The 20,261-nt window shown below is 41.8% G+C and overlaps 1 protein-coding gene across 1 annotated transcript in view; it reads right to left on the reverse strand.

Moving 5' to 3' along the window:
• Positions 1–19,429, reverse strand: part of elovl2 (ELOVL fatty acid elongase 2) — a 39,502-nt gene extending 20,073 nt beyond the window's left edge. Inside the window, exon 1 of the mRNA XM_007902629.2 lies at positions 19,272–19,429. Within this exon, the coding sequence (XP_007900820.1) occupies positions 19,272–19,289 (18 nt within the window). The 5' untranslated portion in view covers positions 19,290–19,429. The remainder of the gene's footprint in view (positions 1–19,271) is intronic.
• Between the last annotated feature and the right edge of the window lie 832 nt (positions 19,430–20,261).

Below are 20,261 nucleotides of genomic sequence, written 5' to 3' on the forward strand. Positions count from 1 at the left end.
AATCAAACTTATTCATGCAGAAAGTGTCCATAATGTTTTTAGAAGTTTTCCTGCTCTTCAAAACTACAGTACAGGATATTGATAATAATAATAATCCTTGCATTTGATATAGCGCTTTTCACGTCGGGAGGACGTCCCAAAGCGCTTCACAGAACACACTGTAAAGTGAATTGACTGTATATTTGTGGGCGAACGCGGCAGCCAATTGCGCACAGCAATGTCCCACAAACAGTCGTAGATTGAAAATGACCATTTATTATTGTTTTGTTTTGGAGAGATTATTATTAGGCATGTGGAGTAAGGAAACTTGCCCAAGGTTTCGCCCTGCCTGGAATTGAACTCAGGTCTCTCGCTTGCAAAGCGAGTGCTCTAACCACTGAGCCACAGGACTCCACAGATGGGGATGGGAGGTGTTTGCTGATGCAGGTTGCAATATACACAGTCCCAGCACTTTACAATATATCTTGTGAAGTGCTTTGAGATGTCTTTACAACGTGATAAGGCTCTATAACAAACAAGGATTATTATATATTGTTGTCAGGTGGCACTGTCTGAGACGGCGGATTCAGAACGGATCAGAGCACACCCAAGAGATAATTAAGTGCCGGTTTCCGGGCTGGGAGAATAATTGGGAGACTCTTCCCCATGTATGGTGGATAGGTGGATACGACTGAGTACAATGCTTTCTGTGTAGAGAGCGTCTCGTGTTCCAGGCTATGATTAGCTGTGCCACTACCTATTTGGTAGAGATGTGAAAGATAAGATGTGTGTTTCCTCCAGAATGTCTGAATACAGCTAAACTACTACAAAATTCCTCTAAACTAGCACCAACTATTTCAATATTGGTATACTGGAATTTCAACTTTCTATTACTTATTAATGGATATTACATCTGTCCTTGTATTAATCTTATCTGAGTTGAACTTTTATCCTTGGAGCTGAATTATGGATAGATTTTGTCATAGGACCTTGCTCATTTTAACATGGCTTGAGACTGGCAAAACTCTATGACCCTTTACATGTATGACCCTTACTATTGGCAGAGAAAGTAGAGCTTCAATAGTCAATCAAGACTGGATTCTGATCACATACATTAGAAATTATCTAAATACAATTGAACAGTATTCACCAACACAAATAGTTGACTATTGCAGAAAATGCCAATGAAAGAGTGCAATGAGCCACAAACATTTTTTCTACAATAAACAATAAAGTATAGAGATGTTTTTGCAAAATCTAGTTTTCTTTTGTGCTGATGTTGCTAGGCTGCTGTTTCTGAGAATTTTTCTGTACCATGTCAGCATTAAGTACAGTATTTCTAAGTCACATGTAACTGCAGCTGGATTCAAATTTAAGGTCCATTTGCTTTACCCGAACAGTATGCTTCAGCCATAGCCTCAGAAGGGCAACTGCAACTGCACCTTGTGTAACAGTTTCCATTTCCCAACTAAATCTTTATGTTCTCTCTGAGTGACATTGTCAATGTGTGCTAAATTCTGAGCAGCTTAGCACTGTGGAAGATCCACAGAGGCCTGGGTGGAAATTAACTCACTTTTGACCCTTAGAACAACAACAAATTACATTTGTAGTGCCTTTCATGTCAGGAGGACGTCCCAAGGCGCTAGACAGTCAGGGATCTGCACCAGAGAGCCAGCAAATACATCCTCGCCATGACCTTGGACTGATTGTTTTTGGTCAACTGGGTGTCTGACATACACAGAAAACCATCACCACGATCAAGAGTATCCAAACCAAATTGAGAATTCCATGCATCACATCTACACATCGGATTCCAACCCACATCCCAGAGGTTGGAGGCCCAAGACTATATGTAAGATCTGAACTAACCCTAAGAGGCAAGTTTGTATACAAAATATTAATTTTATTAAAATGTTTATGTATTATAAAAGTTCAAACATTTGCTGTGTGAGGAACATGCAGATGAGGAGGTAGTGCGGACCACTCAATCCTCCTCCACCGCCTCTCCTTCCACCTCAACCTTCAAGGTTCTGTCCTTGACTGGTTCAGGTCCTACCTTTCACACCACCTCCACTTAGTTTCTGTTAACGGTTTCTCCTCCAGCCCCTGCACCGTCTCGTGAGGCGTTCCTCAGGGCTGTGTCCTCGGTCCCCTCCTTTTCACTTTCTACATGCTCCCCCTTAGTGACATCATTCGCAGATATGGGGTAAATTTCCACATGTATGTGGACGACACCCAACTCTATCTCTCTGCCTCCACCCTCAACTCCAGGACTACTGGCGTCCTGACCGATTGCCTGTCCGACATCAAGACCTGGACGAGGGACAACTTTCTCCAACTCAACGTCAGCAAGACCTAAGCTCTCCTGCTTGGCGCGCGCCAGCGCCTCCACACCTTGGGCGCTAGCAGCATCAGCCAATACCTCACTAAGCCAGTCAGGAACCTGGGTGTCTTGTTTGACCCTGAACTGTCCTTTCTCCTCCACATCCGCACCATGACCGGCACTGCCTACCACCACCTCTGCAACCTTGCCAGACTCCACCACTGCCTCACCCCTCAGGCTGCCAAAACCCTCACCCACACATTCGTCACCTCAAGGCTCGATTACTCCCTCCTCATCAGCCCTCCCAACTCTTCCCTTCCCAAGCTGCAGATCATCCAAAACTCTGTAGCTCTTATACTCTCGCACACCAGGCTCCGTGACCACATCACTCCCACCCTCGCCCGACTCTACTGGCTCCCCATTCCTCTGAGGATCGAATTCAAGATCCTTGTCCTCACTTTCAAGGCCATTCATGGCCTTGCCCCCTCCTACCTCTCTGACCTGCTGACTCCCTACCAATCTGCCCACTCCCTCCGTTCAGCAGGCTCCAGCCTGCTCCATGTCTCCCACCCGACCCGCCCTACCACCGCTGGCCGGGCTTTTAGCCTCTCTGCCCCCACTCTCTGGAACTCCATCCCATGGTCCCTTCGCCTCACTTCCTCCCTTGCCTCCTTTAAGATCAGTCTCAAGATCCTCCTCTTCGATTGTACCTTCAGTTGCCCTCCCACCTCTCTGCCTTCCTTTACCCCTACCCCACCCCTCCCCCATGCTCGGGTCCTGACCCCTGACTCTCCAGCACCTTGGGACGTCCTCGCGACATGAAAGTCACTCTATAAATGTAATTTTGTTGATGTTGTTGCTGTGAATTTAAACAAATATTTGTGGAGATGTTACTTGGTTTCTGTACTGCAGAAAAATATTTCATGCAAGTAACTGTAACCAGCACATTGGTCTAGAATACATTTAAGCTGCAAGAATGCAATGCTACTCTAAGGTTTCACTTTAAAGTGGAACTTTATCTACTTATGATTCTGAGCTCAGCTTCATATCACTGACTATGTTACTGATAGTAACTTGAACTGTAGGCAGGGATCCAGCCAATAAACATCTTACATGTAACAGCAAAGTGCTGAATATGGTGCTCTGCCAAAATATTTAGTATTCTTGCAGATGTTTGTTTGGTATTCCTGCAGGCACATTGTGTGGAGTTACAGCAACACAACCAAGACAATCCGATTGAGGTTTTTAAATAATGAGGGGACGATTCTTCCCCATGGTAGAGGGAGCAAAAGGGAAAATAGTCTTAACATTAGTACTAAATTGATTGGAACTGAAATGAGTGAACATTTCTTAACCTAAAGGGTTGTGGAGTGTGGAATAGAGATGTTTTAGTTGCTTGTACTCCATAGAGGACTGGTTTACTGTAAAACCAAACCTTGGTAGAAACAACATCAGGAATCCCTACACATGAAGCAGAATAAAAATTGCTTTTAAAAGGATTAATTTATCCCGAATGTGCCATACAGTAGAGGTTTGCAAAAAACAAGGCCATGAGCTGAGCTGCTGAAAACAAAGCAATATTGGTCAGTGATTATAGATTTTTCTAACTAATAACATTTAGAGGGAATGTTTGAAGCAGAACAATATAAAATGGTGCAGGGAGAAAGCAGGAAATTGAAAGTGACCAACATCTCAGACCAAAGGGGGGGCCATCCAGAGCCGCATGACCCTGGGATCAAAGAGTTGTGGCTAAAAAATAAAGAACAGGGAACTGTTTTTTTTCCTGAACCCTGTTCTTTGTTCTTCATTTCATGTGTCAGCCTGGCCCAGTTGACAGCTCTCCCATCTCTGAGACAGAAGGTTGTGGGTTTGAGTGCCACTTCGGGTCTTTGAGTTCATAGTCTGGGCTGACACTCCAAAAACACTGCTGGGGAGTTGTCAGAGGTGCCGTTCTTCAGATCAGATGTTAAAATGAGGTCTTGTCTGCCTCTTCAGGGGGATATTAAAGATTCCATGATACTTTTCAAAAAGGGAAGAGAGTTTCTCCTGGTTTCCTTACCAACAATCCCCTAATAAAATTGGATAGTCACTTCATGGCTATTTGTGTGCAAAATTGGCTCCTGCGTTCACATACACATCTTACAGGAAAGATCCTATGAATCGCTTGAGACATTTTGACAAAGCAATAGGGTGTTATAGCAAATGCAATTATTATTATTTTATTATTTGTCACCTGGATTTCACGTTTCATCAGGTGGTATCTGTAATTTGTTAAGGCAGTTTGAAGAAGCTGTATCTGGTTTTGTAAAAACAAGATTAATTTATCAGAGAATCAATTCTCGTTTCACAATTTAAATAAAATTATTTAAATAATTTGGAAATCGGATTCATTTTCATGTATTATCAACAATGTCAATTGAATACTTGTGTATAACCCGTTCTGATCCATCACTGCTGCCATTTAATTGCATTTTTTAAAAAAAAGGCTGCATTTATATAGTGCTATTAAACGGATTATACTGTGATTAGTAATGGGAGCTATGGTAATTAAACATGGAATTATGCTAATAGACACGGTCTTTAGGGGGTATCTGAAACAAGGGAGATAAGTACAAAAGCAAAATGTTTCAAAGTGTAATTGTGGAGGTCAATGTGTTCTGCCTGAAGGCTTGGGCTCCGATTGTGGAGTAGAGGTTGTGGTGCATAAGCAGTAAACTCGAGTGGCTAAAGTAAAAGATATGAGTTGGGACTTTGGCTGCTAAAGAATTACTCAGATGGGAGGAGTGAGGCTTTGGAGAGATTTGGAATAAATGATAAGGATCCTGAAATAGGTCCTCTTCAGGACAGGGGACCAGACCAGCTTGCCAAGTGCACGGATGATAGGAAGGCAGATCAGCTGGTTTGTGAAAAGTGGATCTAGGGAGGTTAGCATTGAAGAAATCTATCCCAGAAGTGATATAGGCATGAATAAGAGTTTCAGCAGTGATGCTGGGATAAGCAGGCAGTTTCTGAAGATGGCAGAATTAATCCTGGAATGGATTGGATTTTAAAACTCCGTTCAGATTCAAACACAGCATCGAGGTTGCAAACCACCAGTTTGAAAATCATCTAATGATTTTACTTGTTTAGTGATTGAAGTCACGTCCTCTAACTAATCCTAAAGGGCACACAATTCAGGCCTTTTAGTTGGCTGCCCATTGTCGCTGAATCTCATTTTTGTAACCTCTTTACCCCGATTTGCTGCAATAAGACAGATAATTGGGAAGTTCACTCACTTTAAAAATAACCATTGCTAAGCAGATAGAATTACACCAATCAGTAGTAAGTCTGTCTTAATTGTACTTCACTGTATAAGTAAATTCATCTTAATCAGCAAAACACCCGTACAGTACATAATCCGAATGGCCAGGTCTGCCCTTTCTGTAAGAGCATCAAGGCTGAGAGGATGTAAGGTTGCATTTACATCAGCCTCTGCGTGTACTGCAAAATAAATAAAGCAAATGATATTCATGCTTCCCACCATTTCTCAACACTACCAGAAGACAAACGAGGCGTTGTGTTGGATACAAGCTGCTATTGTCCACTGCCCCCAGCTGTTAGTAATTCGACACCCATGCCCAAATCTAGGATTACTACAAAAGAGACAGCCCTGCCTCTTACAGACCAAGTGGATCAAAAAGGATTTCCCACCACGTGCTTCTGCACTGCTGCTCTGCACTGCACAATGCAGCATGACCTTGGTAAAGGACTGAAAAGCACTACCACGTGAATGTTTAAAATGCACCTTTGAATAAATCCAATTTAAATATTGCTCTGTGCTGTAAGCTGCCATATCAAATGCTTGGCATTCCTAAAGCATTTTTTATAAGTATGCTTTTTCTGTCTACTGGAGAACAAGAGTGAAAAATATGATGTTTTATAATAAATTTAGGCCCTGAAATCCTATCTCGTCTTAGCCAATTTGACTAACTTGTCCTAAAATTTAAGATCACACAGAATTGTGGCAAATTCTTAAATTCAGTCATATTTGCAGATTTTCCTAAACTCTGTGCAATCTTAAATTTTAACACGAAATGGTCTTACAGCCTAAGACTAGGTGGAATTTCAAGCCTCGGATGTGTTAATTACAGGGAAATATTTATGTTGTGCTTCTCTGGGTCCAACAGCTCAAAGGCCATATTATAAGAAAAGCAAAAAGACTTCCAGGTGGGCAAGTCACCATTGACTTTGTTTCCAGCCCATTTCACACATATGTGCTATGCAAAGGGCATTTTGCCCACAAAATATAAAGTCAATTCACTTGACAGTGTATTCTGTAAAGGGCTTTGAGACATTTTGAAACTAAGGCTATATCAAACGCAAGGATCATTATTATTATGCAAAGGAAGTAGCGTTGATATGAATTCCTTTGTGAACAGGAAGTGACATTTGCAATGTTTTCTCCACGTGTGCAGAAAGTTACAGCAGTGATGCTTCTGAGTACAAAGCATGTGTACACAACCTGAAGGAAGTGAATAGCTGCCTCCCCGCACTAAAAAATGTCTGACTTGACTTGACAACGCAGAAGTCAGCCAGGTGTACTGGCTTTTAGTTAGCATGGGTCCACAGAACACCAACACAATAAACCAGGGAGCACATCATTGCATTAAAATGGTGTTTCCCTTTTAAGGAACTTCGGAATTTCAGTTAATAATTATCATTATGTTTTGGGGTTAAGTCACCCGAGCCCCAAACTTTAAACCGAATAATTATCAATTGACATTTCAGTGTTAGATTATCTACAACGACTTGCACTTATATAGCGCCCTCCACGCAGAGTAGCGTCTCAGGGCACATGATTTACCACATCCAGCTGATCGCATGAAACATCACATTTTTACATCAACATTTATAAAAATACTCGGTGTTGACTGAAACATTATATTGTATTGAATAATTTGTCAATTCTGTATTCTGTGCGCTCATCCAATTTCGAAAGTATTTGGAAGATTCTGAAGTAAGGGCTGCTTTCTGACATTGACCCTCAGCAACTCCTAGGGACATGTAAATTCATTGCCTGCCTGAGGATTATGTAGGTGAGATATCCCATAATTTGCAGTGGGTCAGGGAGGGGAATCTATTATTTGTCAGAGGAGCATGTTGGGTTACAGAGCAGATATTGGATTCATGTATGGCAAGCAAGGTCACTAGCTGCCATGTCTAATCAGGTCAGATCGCTGACTTCTAGGGCAGCTAAAGGAAACTAATGTCACAGTCACTTAGTGAAGGGTTGTTTAAAACAGATAAGATTAAGGATAATTGGCATTGGTAGAATTAATTTCTCATATGGCATAGAGTCACCTGAGCTGCTCTGATATCAAGTTATATCAAATGTTCCGGGACGCTACCCCGAATGAAGGGTGCTATATAAATGCAAGTTGTTGTTGACGTTATATAAATGACCCTAAGACTACAGATGAAATGCGATTGAAAGCGGAGGTGCACTTCAGGTGATTGCGGCAAGTGCACGTAAAATCTGAAGAGACTTCAGAATCATATTCTCCAATGTTATGCTATTAATTATCCTTCCCAAGTCAAAATTTCAAAGTGTCATTGACAATGGGGCCCATCATGACATTGTACTATATCAGTTTTAGGATCTTTGCTAACTGATACCAAGAGAATCAAATTAATAATGCATCAATTACCAATTTGGTGCTCTACTGAAATATCATCTATTTGTGAAGGACAGTTACTTTTGCTGACTTCATTCATTCATGCAGTACAAGTAAAAGTAAGATTGTATCCTTTGAAGCTCTTTTAAGCATTTATTTATTCTCTTGTGATATAGATTATAATGTTTCTCCTCCACACAGTACTCTTTCCACGAGTAAGAAAGTGACTAGAAAATCTGTTGTCTAGTTTCCATCAGTAGCATAATGGAAACTAGATCATTATAAGAGGCTTCAATGGACAGTGATTACTGTGAAATGCTTGGAGATATTTTAACCTGCTATAAAAATTCAAGTTCCTTTTTTGCTTCATGTCAATCTCCCACTGATAAAGACTGAGTTGCTGTCCATGCCTTCGCCCGCATAGGCTCTGTGAGCCCAGCACCCCAAACTTCAGCTCCACTGGCTCCCTATCCTCCAGTAAATCAAATTCATCTTTACTTTCCAAATCTCCGTGGCATCATTCTTCATTCCTCTGTCCACTGGGGTTTCAGCCCCTTTACTCATTAAAATGAAGCAATCTTTTACTCAGAACAAGGGCCTAAATGCAAATCACTAACAAAACTCAAATCACACTGTCTAGTAATTTTTTTCATTTTTATGGGTGACCTGTTTAGCTCTTGGTCAGCACCATTAGCTAGCTGCTGGCTCAGGCTGAATCCTGTATTACACAATCTCGGTATTCAACCCTGTCCTGAGTTTCAAAATATACATCTGATCCATTGCCAAAATTGTCTTCTTCCACCTCCTGAATGTTACCTGCTTAGACCCACCTGTCCCTGCCACCCCTTCTATCCTCCAGGAATGGCGGCGGGGCAGGGGGAGAATTGGAGTACAAGCTGTGTCTCCTTTATATTTTGGTCAGCTGACATGTGCGGAAACCCATCACCATGCTTAGGAGTATCCAAACCAAACTTAGAATTCCATGGTTCTTTTACTTGAATGGTACTAATTCGCCTCATGTTGATGTTGTCGGTGTTGTACAGTAGCTTCTATTTCAAAGGTATATTAAAAGTCTCATTCGGCACAATACAGATGACAATATGTGATTGCAAATTTAAGTATACTTTACTTGATCATTATATGATAATATAATAAACAAATAAAAGTATATTTTAAATTTGTACTTTTGCAAGCAGATGGGAATTTCATGCTCCAAAACTTAAATCAATTTATCACACTAGCTAAAGATCACTATCTGAAAATCTCTCCTAAATATTAACTTTGGTCAACATCCTTAATTCTCTCGTTTACATGTTCAATATGCATCACTGCATTATCAAGCATGTTGAGAGGTTCTTTTACATGAAAGCTGTTGACTGATACCTCAGATTTATGTTAGTAATAAACCATCCTTCAAGAACTTTAAGTCCATTCAGTTCTACACACAGACAGTTTACTTTATTTTACTTTGCGGAGCACGAGAAGGATATGAGGTATCTCTGAAGGGCATGGAAACTTTAGATCATCATCAAATTTCACCAGAAATATTAAAATAATCAGTTCAGGCAATGGTAATTCAAGCTGTTTGCTGCCTATGAAATGCAACCTTGCTCTGGCCTTAATATTTTGACGCGAGTCAACTCTTCAAATCAATATTTTATGCAGATGCCATCTGTGGCAAGTATCAGAGAGTCAGCAAGTTCTAAAATTTTGATGCCAACATGTTGGGAATGACAATAAGAGTCCTGTAGCATAGTGGTTACAGCACTTGCCTCACAAGATTCCCGGACAGAGCAAAGCCTTAAGCTGCTTTCCTTACTCCATACCCCTCTCTTTATCCAGAAGTAAGTAGGAACTCATTTGCTGTCCCATATGCTGTTGTCTGTGAAAATAGTATAAAGTCCCATGGTGTAGGTTCTCATATCTGTCTCTGGGGGCAACAACACTACTATATTATTGCAATACTGATTTGGGGAAAAGGCATACTTTCCAGTGGTGCTGAAATATAAACAATGTATCTGATTTGAAGAGCATCTAGGAGTTCCTTGGAGCTTGTTCTCCATCATCTGTCATTTATATTACTCATAATCAACCAGTTTTGACATCAAACTGTGTGTAGAGGTGACCCATATAAGGAGGATAAATAGCGTTCAAAGAAAATATGGGTCAATTAAGGAATGACCGACAGATGTGCGGAACTAGAAATTGGAACAAAAAAGACGAAACATGTATATTCTATAAAGGGGTATCCCATTTGAAGTTGTGATAAATGAAAAGGATTTGGATACGATTACTGATCACTAAATGAATCTTTCTAGTCAATTGGGTCTAAAATGAATGATTTCAAGCATAATTTCTTAACAAATGGAACAAAATGGTGACTCCTTCTAGTAAGCAGAATTACATCCCACGGGAACTCCTGCTCTGGAAACAGACTGCGTCAGAATTAAGTTCCCATTGGTCATTGTCGTGTACTAGTTATTTGGAGGCCCTGGTTTTGAGCCCTTATTATGAAAACCCATTTGAAATCAAATTGTTTTACACATCAAACATAAAGCTGCCATCAACAAACATCGAAACGTAAGTCATTTATTCTATTCAACTGAGCTGCATTAAAAGGCTCAACTGGCCTTGGCCCTCCCAGGGTTAGGAGTGGGTATGGTTCCTGCTCCGGTCCCTCCAGCTCTGTGAGGTTGTGTGCACATGTGGCAACCGGGTAGGAAGAGGTCAGGCTCTCTTTGGTTCAGTAATCTGCCTATGCCAAGGTTCACACATGAGCAATAGCCACTTGGATAGAGTACTGGATAGTAATCAGTGCTCATGGAAACACACCCCTGGAAGAGGAGGATAGGCCAGGAGAAATTTTTTAAAAATAATATTACAAAAATATTACAAAAAAAAATTCCAACTTTGTATAATTTAGTGATGAGAGCACGTTTAGAATACTGTATGTAAAGATAGATCCTACCTCTAAAGGCTACTGGTACACTGGGGAGGCTGCGGAGAAGAATGGCAAGAAATGAAATTATAATAATAATTCTTGCATTTGATATATATTTGATATATATATTTGATATAGCGACTTATCACATTTTCGAGGCATCTCAAATCACTTCACAGAATATACTGTAAAGTGAATTGACTGTTTATTTTGTGGGTGAAACTCTGCAGCCAATTGCGCACAGCAGTGTTCCACAAACAGCTGTGGATTGAAGTGACCAATTCATTATAATTATTTTTTTTGAAGGAATTATTATCCCCGGAAAAGTAATCTGCCAATCGACTAACAACTGGGTTCCTACTTACTGCGAGGTAAACAGAGGCGTGTGGAGTAAGGAAATTTGCCCAACATTTCGCCCTGATGGGAATCAAACCAAGGTCTCTCGTTTGCGCGGCGAGTGCTCTAACCACTGAGCTACAGGACTCCACAATGAGAACGAGCTGACTAATTTTCATCGGTAAAATGAAGCTTGAGCAGGATACTGGTCTTAAAAATGCTGCGAATGTGTATAAACTGTACAAAAAATATGGGAAAAGCATAGCTGATTACAGGAATAAGTGCAAACTGAGAAGTTCAAATATTCCACAGAACACAATGGTTCAAGATGTTGTTCCTACTGTACTGAGAAATATGATGCAATTCTATGCAGAGTTAGCAAACTCCCAGTCAGATAGGCTGTGGTTAATTTACTGGTACTTAAGATATATTGGTGAGAACTCATTCTCCCATTAGTGGTAATAAACAAACATAAAAAGGTTGTTTGTATGTGCCTGGTCTGCACCATGTGAATTTGCAGCATTTGCAGTCTGCACTTTAAACAGAATTGAAATCTGAACAAAACAGCTGGTCTAGTCTCTTTCCAGAATATTAAAATGAAAATGCTACAGCATCTAGGCTGCTTCCCAAGGGAGAAAGAAAGTAGCAGGTGATGCATTATTACTGATATGGTAAGTATATGAGCTATCATTAGGGATATCACAAAGGTTGTGTCCAATGAATTAGTAAAATGAATAGTACCATCCCATTTTCTCTCTTAACAAAAAAATATATACTTGTCCACCTAAATTGCTGGAGTGATGGCCTCTACTTGCAATATCTAAATCTACTGCAATCTTGTACATATAGAAAAATTGAAGGCATTACGCAAAATGTGGTGAAATACACATCAGTTCGGATGTGTGATGACCAGCAGAAGAAGGGGCTGAGGCTATTCCGTAAGACCATAAGACGTAGGAGCAGGAGTAGGCCGTTTGGCCCGTCGAGCCTGCCCCGCCATTTAATAAGATCATGGCTGATCTTCTAACCGAATTCCATTCACCTGCCCTATCCCCATATAATAACAACAACAACTTGGATTTATATAGCGCCCTTCACGCCGGACGGCGTCTCAGAGAGCTTCACAGTAATGGATCCTGGGGCTGAGCCAGGGGGAGGGGAACGAAGGTGACCAAAGGCGCGGTCGAAAACAAAGGTCTTCAGCAGGGACCTGAAAATAGGAAGAGAGGGGGCGAGGCGAAGGGAGTGAGGAAGTGAATTCCAGAGCCTCGGGACATAGTGGCTGAAGGCACGGCCACCAAGGGTGGAGCGGAGAAGGAAGCCGGACGAGGAACAAAGGCAACGGGTACTGTTTTGAGGAGAGAGGAGGTCAGAGAGGTAGGGGGTGCAGAGGAGTGGAGCGATTTGAATACAAGGGTGAGGATCTTGAAATCGATCCTCTTTGGGATAAGCAGCCAGTGCAGTCTGGCAAGGATTGGGGTGATCAGGGAGCGGAATTTGGTGCGGGTGAGAATGCAGGCGGCAGAGTTTTGAATGATCTGGATTTTATGGATGGTAATGGAGTGGAGACCGTCGAGAGGTGAAAAAGGTATGGACCAGGGTTTCAGCGACTTTCGGAGAGAGGTATTGGTGGAGACGGGCGATGCGTCAGAGGTGGAAGAAGGCGGTGCCGGTGAGGGACAGGATGTGGGGGAGGAAGGATAATTGGGGGTCGAACCTGACACCTAGGTTGCGTACGGGTTCGGATTTTAGGGGAAGGTCGGGTAGGTGGAGGAGGTGAGATTTTAGACGTTGACGAGAAGGCCGTTTTTGCGCGTGTCAAAGAACGGCGGTAGCTGTGGAGATACTCGAGCCACAGTTGGCGGTGGACTGTCTGGGCAGTTTTCTGCCATCTGCGCTTGAGCAGCTAGGTTTGGGTTTTTAGGCAGCGGAGATGGTTGTTGTACCAGGGGGATCAGGTGGGTTTGGAGATGGTCCTGGATTTCAGGGTGATTATCCCTTAATCACTTTATCTCTCTATCTCTCTATCTCTCTATCTATCTATCTACCTCAGTCTTCAATATGTTCAATGACTGAGCATCCACAGTCTTCTGGGGTAGAGAATTCCACAAATTAACTACCTTCTAAGTGAAGAAATGTTTCCTCAACTCAGTTCGAAAAGGCTGACCCTTAATCTTGAGACTATCAACAACCACAACAAAAACAACAAAATACAAAATTACATTTATATTACCCCGAGTTTTAGATTCTCCAACCAGGGGAAACAGTTTCATGGCATTTACCCTGTCAAGACCCTTAAGAATCTTATAGGTTTCTATAAGATCACCTCTAATTCTTCTATATTCTAGAGAATATAGGCCTAGTTTACTCAACCTATCTTCATAGGTCAACCCCCTCATCCCAGAAACCAATCTGGTGAATCTACGCTGTACCCCCTCTAAGGCGAGTATGTCCTTTTTTAAATCAGAAGACTAAAACTACACACAATATTCTAGGCGCGGTCTCACCAAGGCCTTATTCAACTGCAGCAAGACTTCCCTACTCTTGTACTCTAACCCTTTTGCAACGAACACCAACATGGCATTAGCCTTCCTAGTTGCCTGCTGTATCTGCATACTAACTTTTTGTGACTGGTGTACAAGGACATCCAAATCCCTCTGAACACGAACACTACCCAGTCTCTCGCCCTCTAGAAAATAATCTGCTTTTCTATTTTCACTACCTCGGTGAATAACTTGACACTTCCCCACGTTATACTCCATCTGCCACCTTCTTGCCCATTTACCTAGCCTGTATTTCCCTTTGCATTCTTCGTGTGTCATCCTCACAGCTTACTCTTCCACCTATCTTTGTATCGTCCGCGAATTTAGATATGTTAAGTTCTATTTCCTCATCTAAATCATTGATAAAGACTATAAACAATTGAGGCCCAAGCACTGATCCCTGTGGCACTCGCTAGTCACATCCTGCCAATCTGAGAAGGAGCAGTTTATCCCTATTCTCTGTTTTCTTCCTGTTAGCCACTCTCCAATCCATGCTAATATATTATGTTTAATTCCATGGGCTCTAATCTTATGCAATGGCCTTTTATGTGGCGCCTTGTCGAATGCTTTCTGGAAATCCAAATATATCACATCTACTGGTTCCCCCTATCTAACCTGCTAGTTACATCCTCAATAAACTCAGACTTGTTAAACCTGATTTCCCTTTTGTATGTTGACTCTGCTAATCATGTTATCATTTTCTAAGTACCCCACGACGACGTCCCCTTTAGAACCCTAGGATGCAGGCCATCAGGTCCAGGGGATTTATCGTTTTTTAATCCTATCAATTTCTCTAGTACTACTGCTTTACTGATGTTCATTTTTTAAGTTTCTCACTAACATTAGCCTCCAGGTTCCCCTCTATTTTCAGTCCTCTAACTTGAAGAACAGAAGCAAAATATTTGTTTAATTAAGCTGCCATTTCTTTATTCCCCGATATAATTTCTACTTTCTCTGCCTGCAATGGACCCACATTCACTTTTGATAGTCTCTTCCTCTTTATGTACTTGTAAAAACTCTTAGAATCTGTCTTTGTGTTCCGAGCTAGTTTACCCTCATATACCATTTTTTCCCTCTTAATCAATTTCTTGGTTTTCCTTTTCTGATCTCAAAAACCCTCCCAATCCTCAGGTTTACTGCTCTTTTTGGCAGCATTATAGGCCTCTTCTTTTAATTTTATACTTTCCCTAACTTCACCAGTTAGCCAAGGTTGAACCACTTTTCCCATGGCATTTTTATTTTTCAAGGCAATATGTGATCGCTGGGAATTATGTATTATATCTTTGAACGTTTGCCCTTGCTATATTTTTAATCTAATTTCCCAATCTATTTTAGCCAAATCTTCTCTCATACCTGCAAAGTTGGCTTTATTAAAATTTAAGACCCTTGCTTCGGATTCAACTATATCACTCTCTAACTTAATGTTAAATTCCATCACGTTATGGTCACTCTGCCCGAGAGGAGCCTTAACTTCCAGATTGCTGATTAGCCTTATTTCATTACACAAACCAAAATCTAACCTGTTCCCTGGTTGGTTCCTTAGCATATTGTTCTAGAAAACTATCTCTAATGCATTCTATAAACTCATCCGCTAATTTACTTTTGCCAATTTGGTTTTCCCAGGCTCTATGAAGATTGAACTCACCTACTGTTAGTGTATTACCCTTGCTACATGCTTCTCTAATTTCCTGTTTAATACCCTGCCCAATACTGTAACTGCTGTTTGGGGGTCTATAAACTACTCCCCTAGTGTTTTCTGCCCCTTGTTTCTTATCTCCACCCATACGTAGCTCAGTGGTTAGAGCACTCGCCTTGCAAGTGAGACACCTGAGTTCAATTCCAGGCAGGGCGAAACCTTGGGCAAGTTTCCTTACTCCACATGCCTAATAATAATCCCTCCAAAATAAAAAAACAATAATAAATTGGTCATTTTCAATCCACAACTGTTTGTGGGACACTACTGTGCACAATTCGCTGCCGCGTTTCGCCCACAAATATACGGTCAATTCTCTTTACAGCATATTCTGTGAAGCACTTTGAGACATCTAGAAGACATGAAAAGCCCTATATCAAAGGCAAGGATTATTATTATTATTATTACCGAATCTACATCCTGATTTTCTGTTTTAAAATCCTTCCTCTCTATTGTTTTTATCTCATCCTTTATTAGCAGGGCTAACCTCCCCCCCACCGACCCCAACCTCATTTTCCACATTGCCTATCTTGCCTGTACACCGAAAACCCCAGAATATAGCTCCCACCCTTGGTCTCCCTGTAACCACATCTCAGTAATAACCACTAGACGAGATCATACCCATTTATCTCTATTTGTGCACTTAATTCATCCATTTTGTTACGAATGCTTCGTGCATTCAGATATAGCGCCTTTAATTTTGACTTCTTACTATTTCCCCTACTCGTTAATGCCCTATTTCCTTTGTTGAGTTTTTGTCCCTACTTGACACTCTGTTTTTTATCTCCCAAGTCACTACTCTGCTTTACAGCCTTGACTGTTCCTTGCATTGTTGGTTTACGTTTAACTGTAACTGTAACCTTCCCTCCCCCTTAATAGTTTAAAGCTCTGCCTATCTCCCTATTTAATCGTTTTGCCAGGACATTGGTTCCATCCCGGTTAAGGTGGAGCCCATCTCGATGGAACAGCTCCCTTTTCCCCACATTACTGGTGACAGTGGCCCATAAAACGAAACCCCTGCCTCTGCACTACTCTTTCAGCCACGCGTTTAACTCTTTAATTTCTTTGTCCCTGTACCAATTGGCGTGTGTACAAATTCCTGTATCTTCCAAAGACATTGGGATTGTGAATAAATTTTGGACCTACGAGCAAAAGGGATAGCTGAAACTGACCATTTCACTTAGTTACTACTTTCTTAGTTAAAGTGATTAAACCTGAACCCTCTGTACACTTTCTCAAAAATAGTAAAATCTGTAGGCCTTTGGTTCTAAAATTTTGTACCCTATTTTTTGTTAAATATATTATTAGAGTTTATGTTATCACTGTGTTTTAGGATCTTGATTATTTCAATAAAATCTTCCCTTAGGCTTCTCTTCTTTAGTATTAATATTCTCGGCTAACATCCCCAGGTATCTAATTTAAGTATCAACCAAGTTACCCTTCAAGACGTCCTGGGAATAAGGCAATATAAATGTGTGATATTTTAGGCAGGGCTGGACCACGGCAAAATCACCTCCTGTGCCTAATGCTTTACCCACAAAATACAGTCAATTCCCTTCACAATATATTCTGTGAAGCGCTTTGAGACATCTCCACGATGTGATAAGGCAGTATATCAAATGCAAGTATTATTATTATTGTTATCCCTTTACTGAACCGCCCTTAATTATCAGAATGTTACACAGGAGAGCATCAGTCGCCAGTCTGGGAAACATTGACAGCTATTGAAGGAGAGAATAGTTAATATGAGCTAAAAGGTCGTACTTTGGTGTAAAGCAGTTGATCAATCTATATATCTGGCTGGAAAGTGAATCCAGCAAGCTGGCAAGAACAGAACTATTGAAGTAGCAAATGCCATTTATATCAGAAAACCTATTAAGTCTGAAGCCTTTTAAAATACTCTCAACACCTCAACAGAGTTCTAATTTATGTTTTTATCTAGAGGTTACAGAAGTGAACAAGAGGAGAGAAAATTACAAAGCTACTTTTTAGATTACACAAATGACAAGTAATTAAAAGGTTATTTACGAAAAAAAATTGAAATGTTAAAAACTAGGTTTGAATCAAGAACCAAAAGCAAACTCTTTGACATCAGACAAAAAATAAGTATCAGTGAAACCAGTAATTATTTTGCAGACAGACCAGGTATTATAACTACATACTGTATAATTTTTTAATTTCAAATTCAGAAAGATCATCTTCAAGCTGCCTACTCACTATTTAGTATGTTTTCAAACACTGCGGATCTGTTTCAGTTACCAAAATGGAAAAGGTAATTGAAGACTTGCAAATATTTAACCCATCATGTACTTCTAAGGTTTGGAATCATCCAGTAAAGGATGAGATGTTAAAATTGTTTACTAATAGGTCTGATAGTTACATTCAGATTTGTGTTGTCTATCAGTAAGTTAATGTAATTAAACGTATGTTCCCCATCAAAACAAAAGTAATATTTAACAAACAGTACTTATGCGCAACAAAATCTTAGAACTCTGATCTTAGAAAGATTACAAGTTGCACTGTGGTCATACAATGTTTAGCAATAGTAATCCTTGCATTTCATATCAGGAAGATGGCTCAAGGCACTTCACAGGATTTACTGTAATGTGTAGTGACTGTGTATTTTGTAAAAGAAACTAAGAACAGCAGTATCCCGCAATCATCCATGAAGTGAATGACCAATTTGATCCGGGGGATTATTTGGTTTTCCAGATTCCAATCAATTTAATTCTTTTACCCCAAATCAATTATATTATTCTGATGCACGTTGTCATTTTCTGCCATGTTTTAATACTGAAAGGCATCACCAGGTAAAGATATTCTGTCCGCCATCATTCGTGTTGGAGAGTTTGTCTCGTTGCTAAGCCCATGATGAAGAACTTTAAGACAGCAGCAGCAGTGACCTGGCTTACTGCCAGCGGAGCACTCAAAGGCTCCCATTGCTCTTTCTCAGGAAAGTGGGTTACTTGGTGAATTCTAACATGTTGAAATATCTCTATGGCACCACTTTCTACTCACCAAGTCTGGTTTCAGCAATGCCTGCTTGGGCAGCCAAACCCTACTTTATCTCTATATAGATGTAAATGTCATTTGTATGATTACTCTCGACATCTCCGGGCGCTCGCGGGCGTAGATTGTGTCATAATTATTTCGTCTGACCAACCGTTTGAACGCAAGACCGGTTACCTCTCTGATTACCGCTCGAACGGACACGCAGATGAAGGCAATTCCGTTTACGTATCTCACGAGATGCAACGCATTGGCTTGCGCACCAAAACACGAATCGAAAACTTAAGAAAAAAGGAAAGGTCTCCCGTTGAAAGAAGGTGTCATCGACCAGCATCCAGGGAGGCAGCTGTTTGCAGTCAGAAGGGACAGATACCCAGATATGATTAGCATTTTAGAAGTTGTAATATATTTTTTGTGGGTTTTTTTTTGGAGGGGGGGGGGGGGGGGGGAGATGGGGGGGAGGGAGTGCTTTTTTTTTTTTTTGCATCACCGTTTTTCTTTTGTTTCTTAGACGGTTAACCGTGAGTCCCAGTGAACATGGCTCTCAGCAGAGAGCGATGCTGGAAGAGAGCCGCCGCCGTCTGTCATCCATCGGCGGACGCGGTGCAGCATCGGGGGGACAAGGAGCAAACCAACAGCGGCACTGCTCTCACCGCACACCGACGCTGCCCCTCCTGTTTAAGCAGCGCAGCAATGTACCGACCTATTCGCCCATCTATCTATCTGTTTTCGCCGCCAATACAACCGGCCCGAGCTCCGAGCTCTTTTCCGCGAGAGCTGCGATGTTGCTTACCGCGACGGTGGGCATCATGTTGGCGGCCGAGTGCTGTGCGCTGTCCTCGGTAGCTGGGAGTCCTGGACCGGTCCTCCCTCCCTACCTCCCTCCCTCCCTCCCCGCAAGTCACTAACTTACAGCAACGCTGCACCGTCTCTCCCCTGCGCCGGCAGCCACTTCAGAGTGAGTGACAGGCTGGCAGGGTCTCCATGGTAACCTGCCCGGGCCACTCCTCCCCCCCCCCCCCACCCCCCCCCACTCCATGAGCTCATGATATCACACAGCGGTGGGGGGTGGTGGTGGGGGGGGGGTCGGTGGTGCAGAGTGATCCAATGGCTATTTGGACCTCCCTTTTGGATGGTGTGGTTGGTAGTCAAGAACCCTCCAGATGGAGTGACGGTTTGCCATCCAAACCTGAACTGGTCTGCGGGGCCTTTGCAGCTCGTCAACAGGCTCTGCTGCGTTTGCCCGCAAACTCACGCTCGCCGTACCTGACGTAGATTTACCTGTCGGACGCTTTGGAGACCTTTCTGCGTTGCCTGTTTGATTCCCGGGCAGGGCGAAACGTTGGGCAAGTTTCCTTTGCTCCACGCGCCTCTGTTTACCGAGCAGTGAGTAGGAACCTCGTTTTTAGTTGATTGGTGGACAGCTTAGCCGGGGGGTAATAAGGCCTTAAGAAAAAAATTCAATAATAATTTGGTCACTCAATCCACAGCTGTTTGTGTGCGATTGCCTGCCTCATTTTGCCCACAAAATATACAGTCAATCCACTTTACAGTATATTCTGTGAAGCGCTTTGAGACTTCTTGAAGACGTGATAAGGCACTATATCAAATGCAAAGATTATTATTATTTATGTAATGCCCTTCAACCTGGGTAGCATCTCAGAGAGCTTAACAACAATAACAACAAATTACACTTGTATCGCACCCTTCATGTTGGAAAGATGTCCCAGGGCCCTGGACAATCAGGGGGTTTGGACCCGAGCCAGGAATTGGGGTCAGAAGA

The sequence above is a fragment of the Callorhinchus milii genome, unplaced genomic scaffold, assembly GCF_018977255.1.
Source record: "Callorhinchus milii isolate IMCB2004 unplaced genomic scaffold, IMCB_Cmil_1.0 Scaffold2, whole genome shotgun sequence".
Lineage (NCBI taxonomy): Eukaryota > Metazoa > Chordata > Chondrichthyes > Chimaeriformes > Callorhinchidae > Callorhinchus > Callorhinchus milii.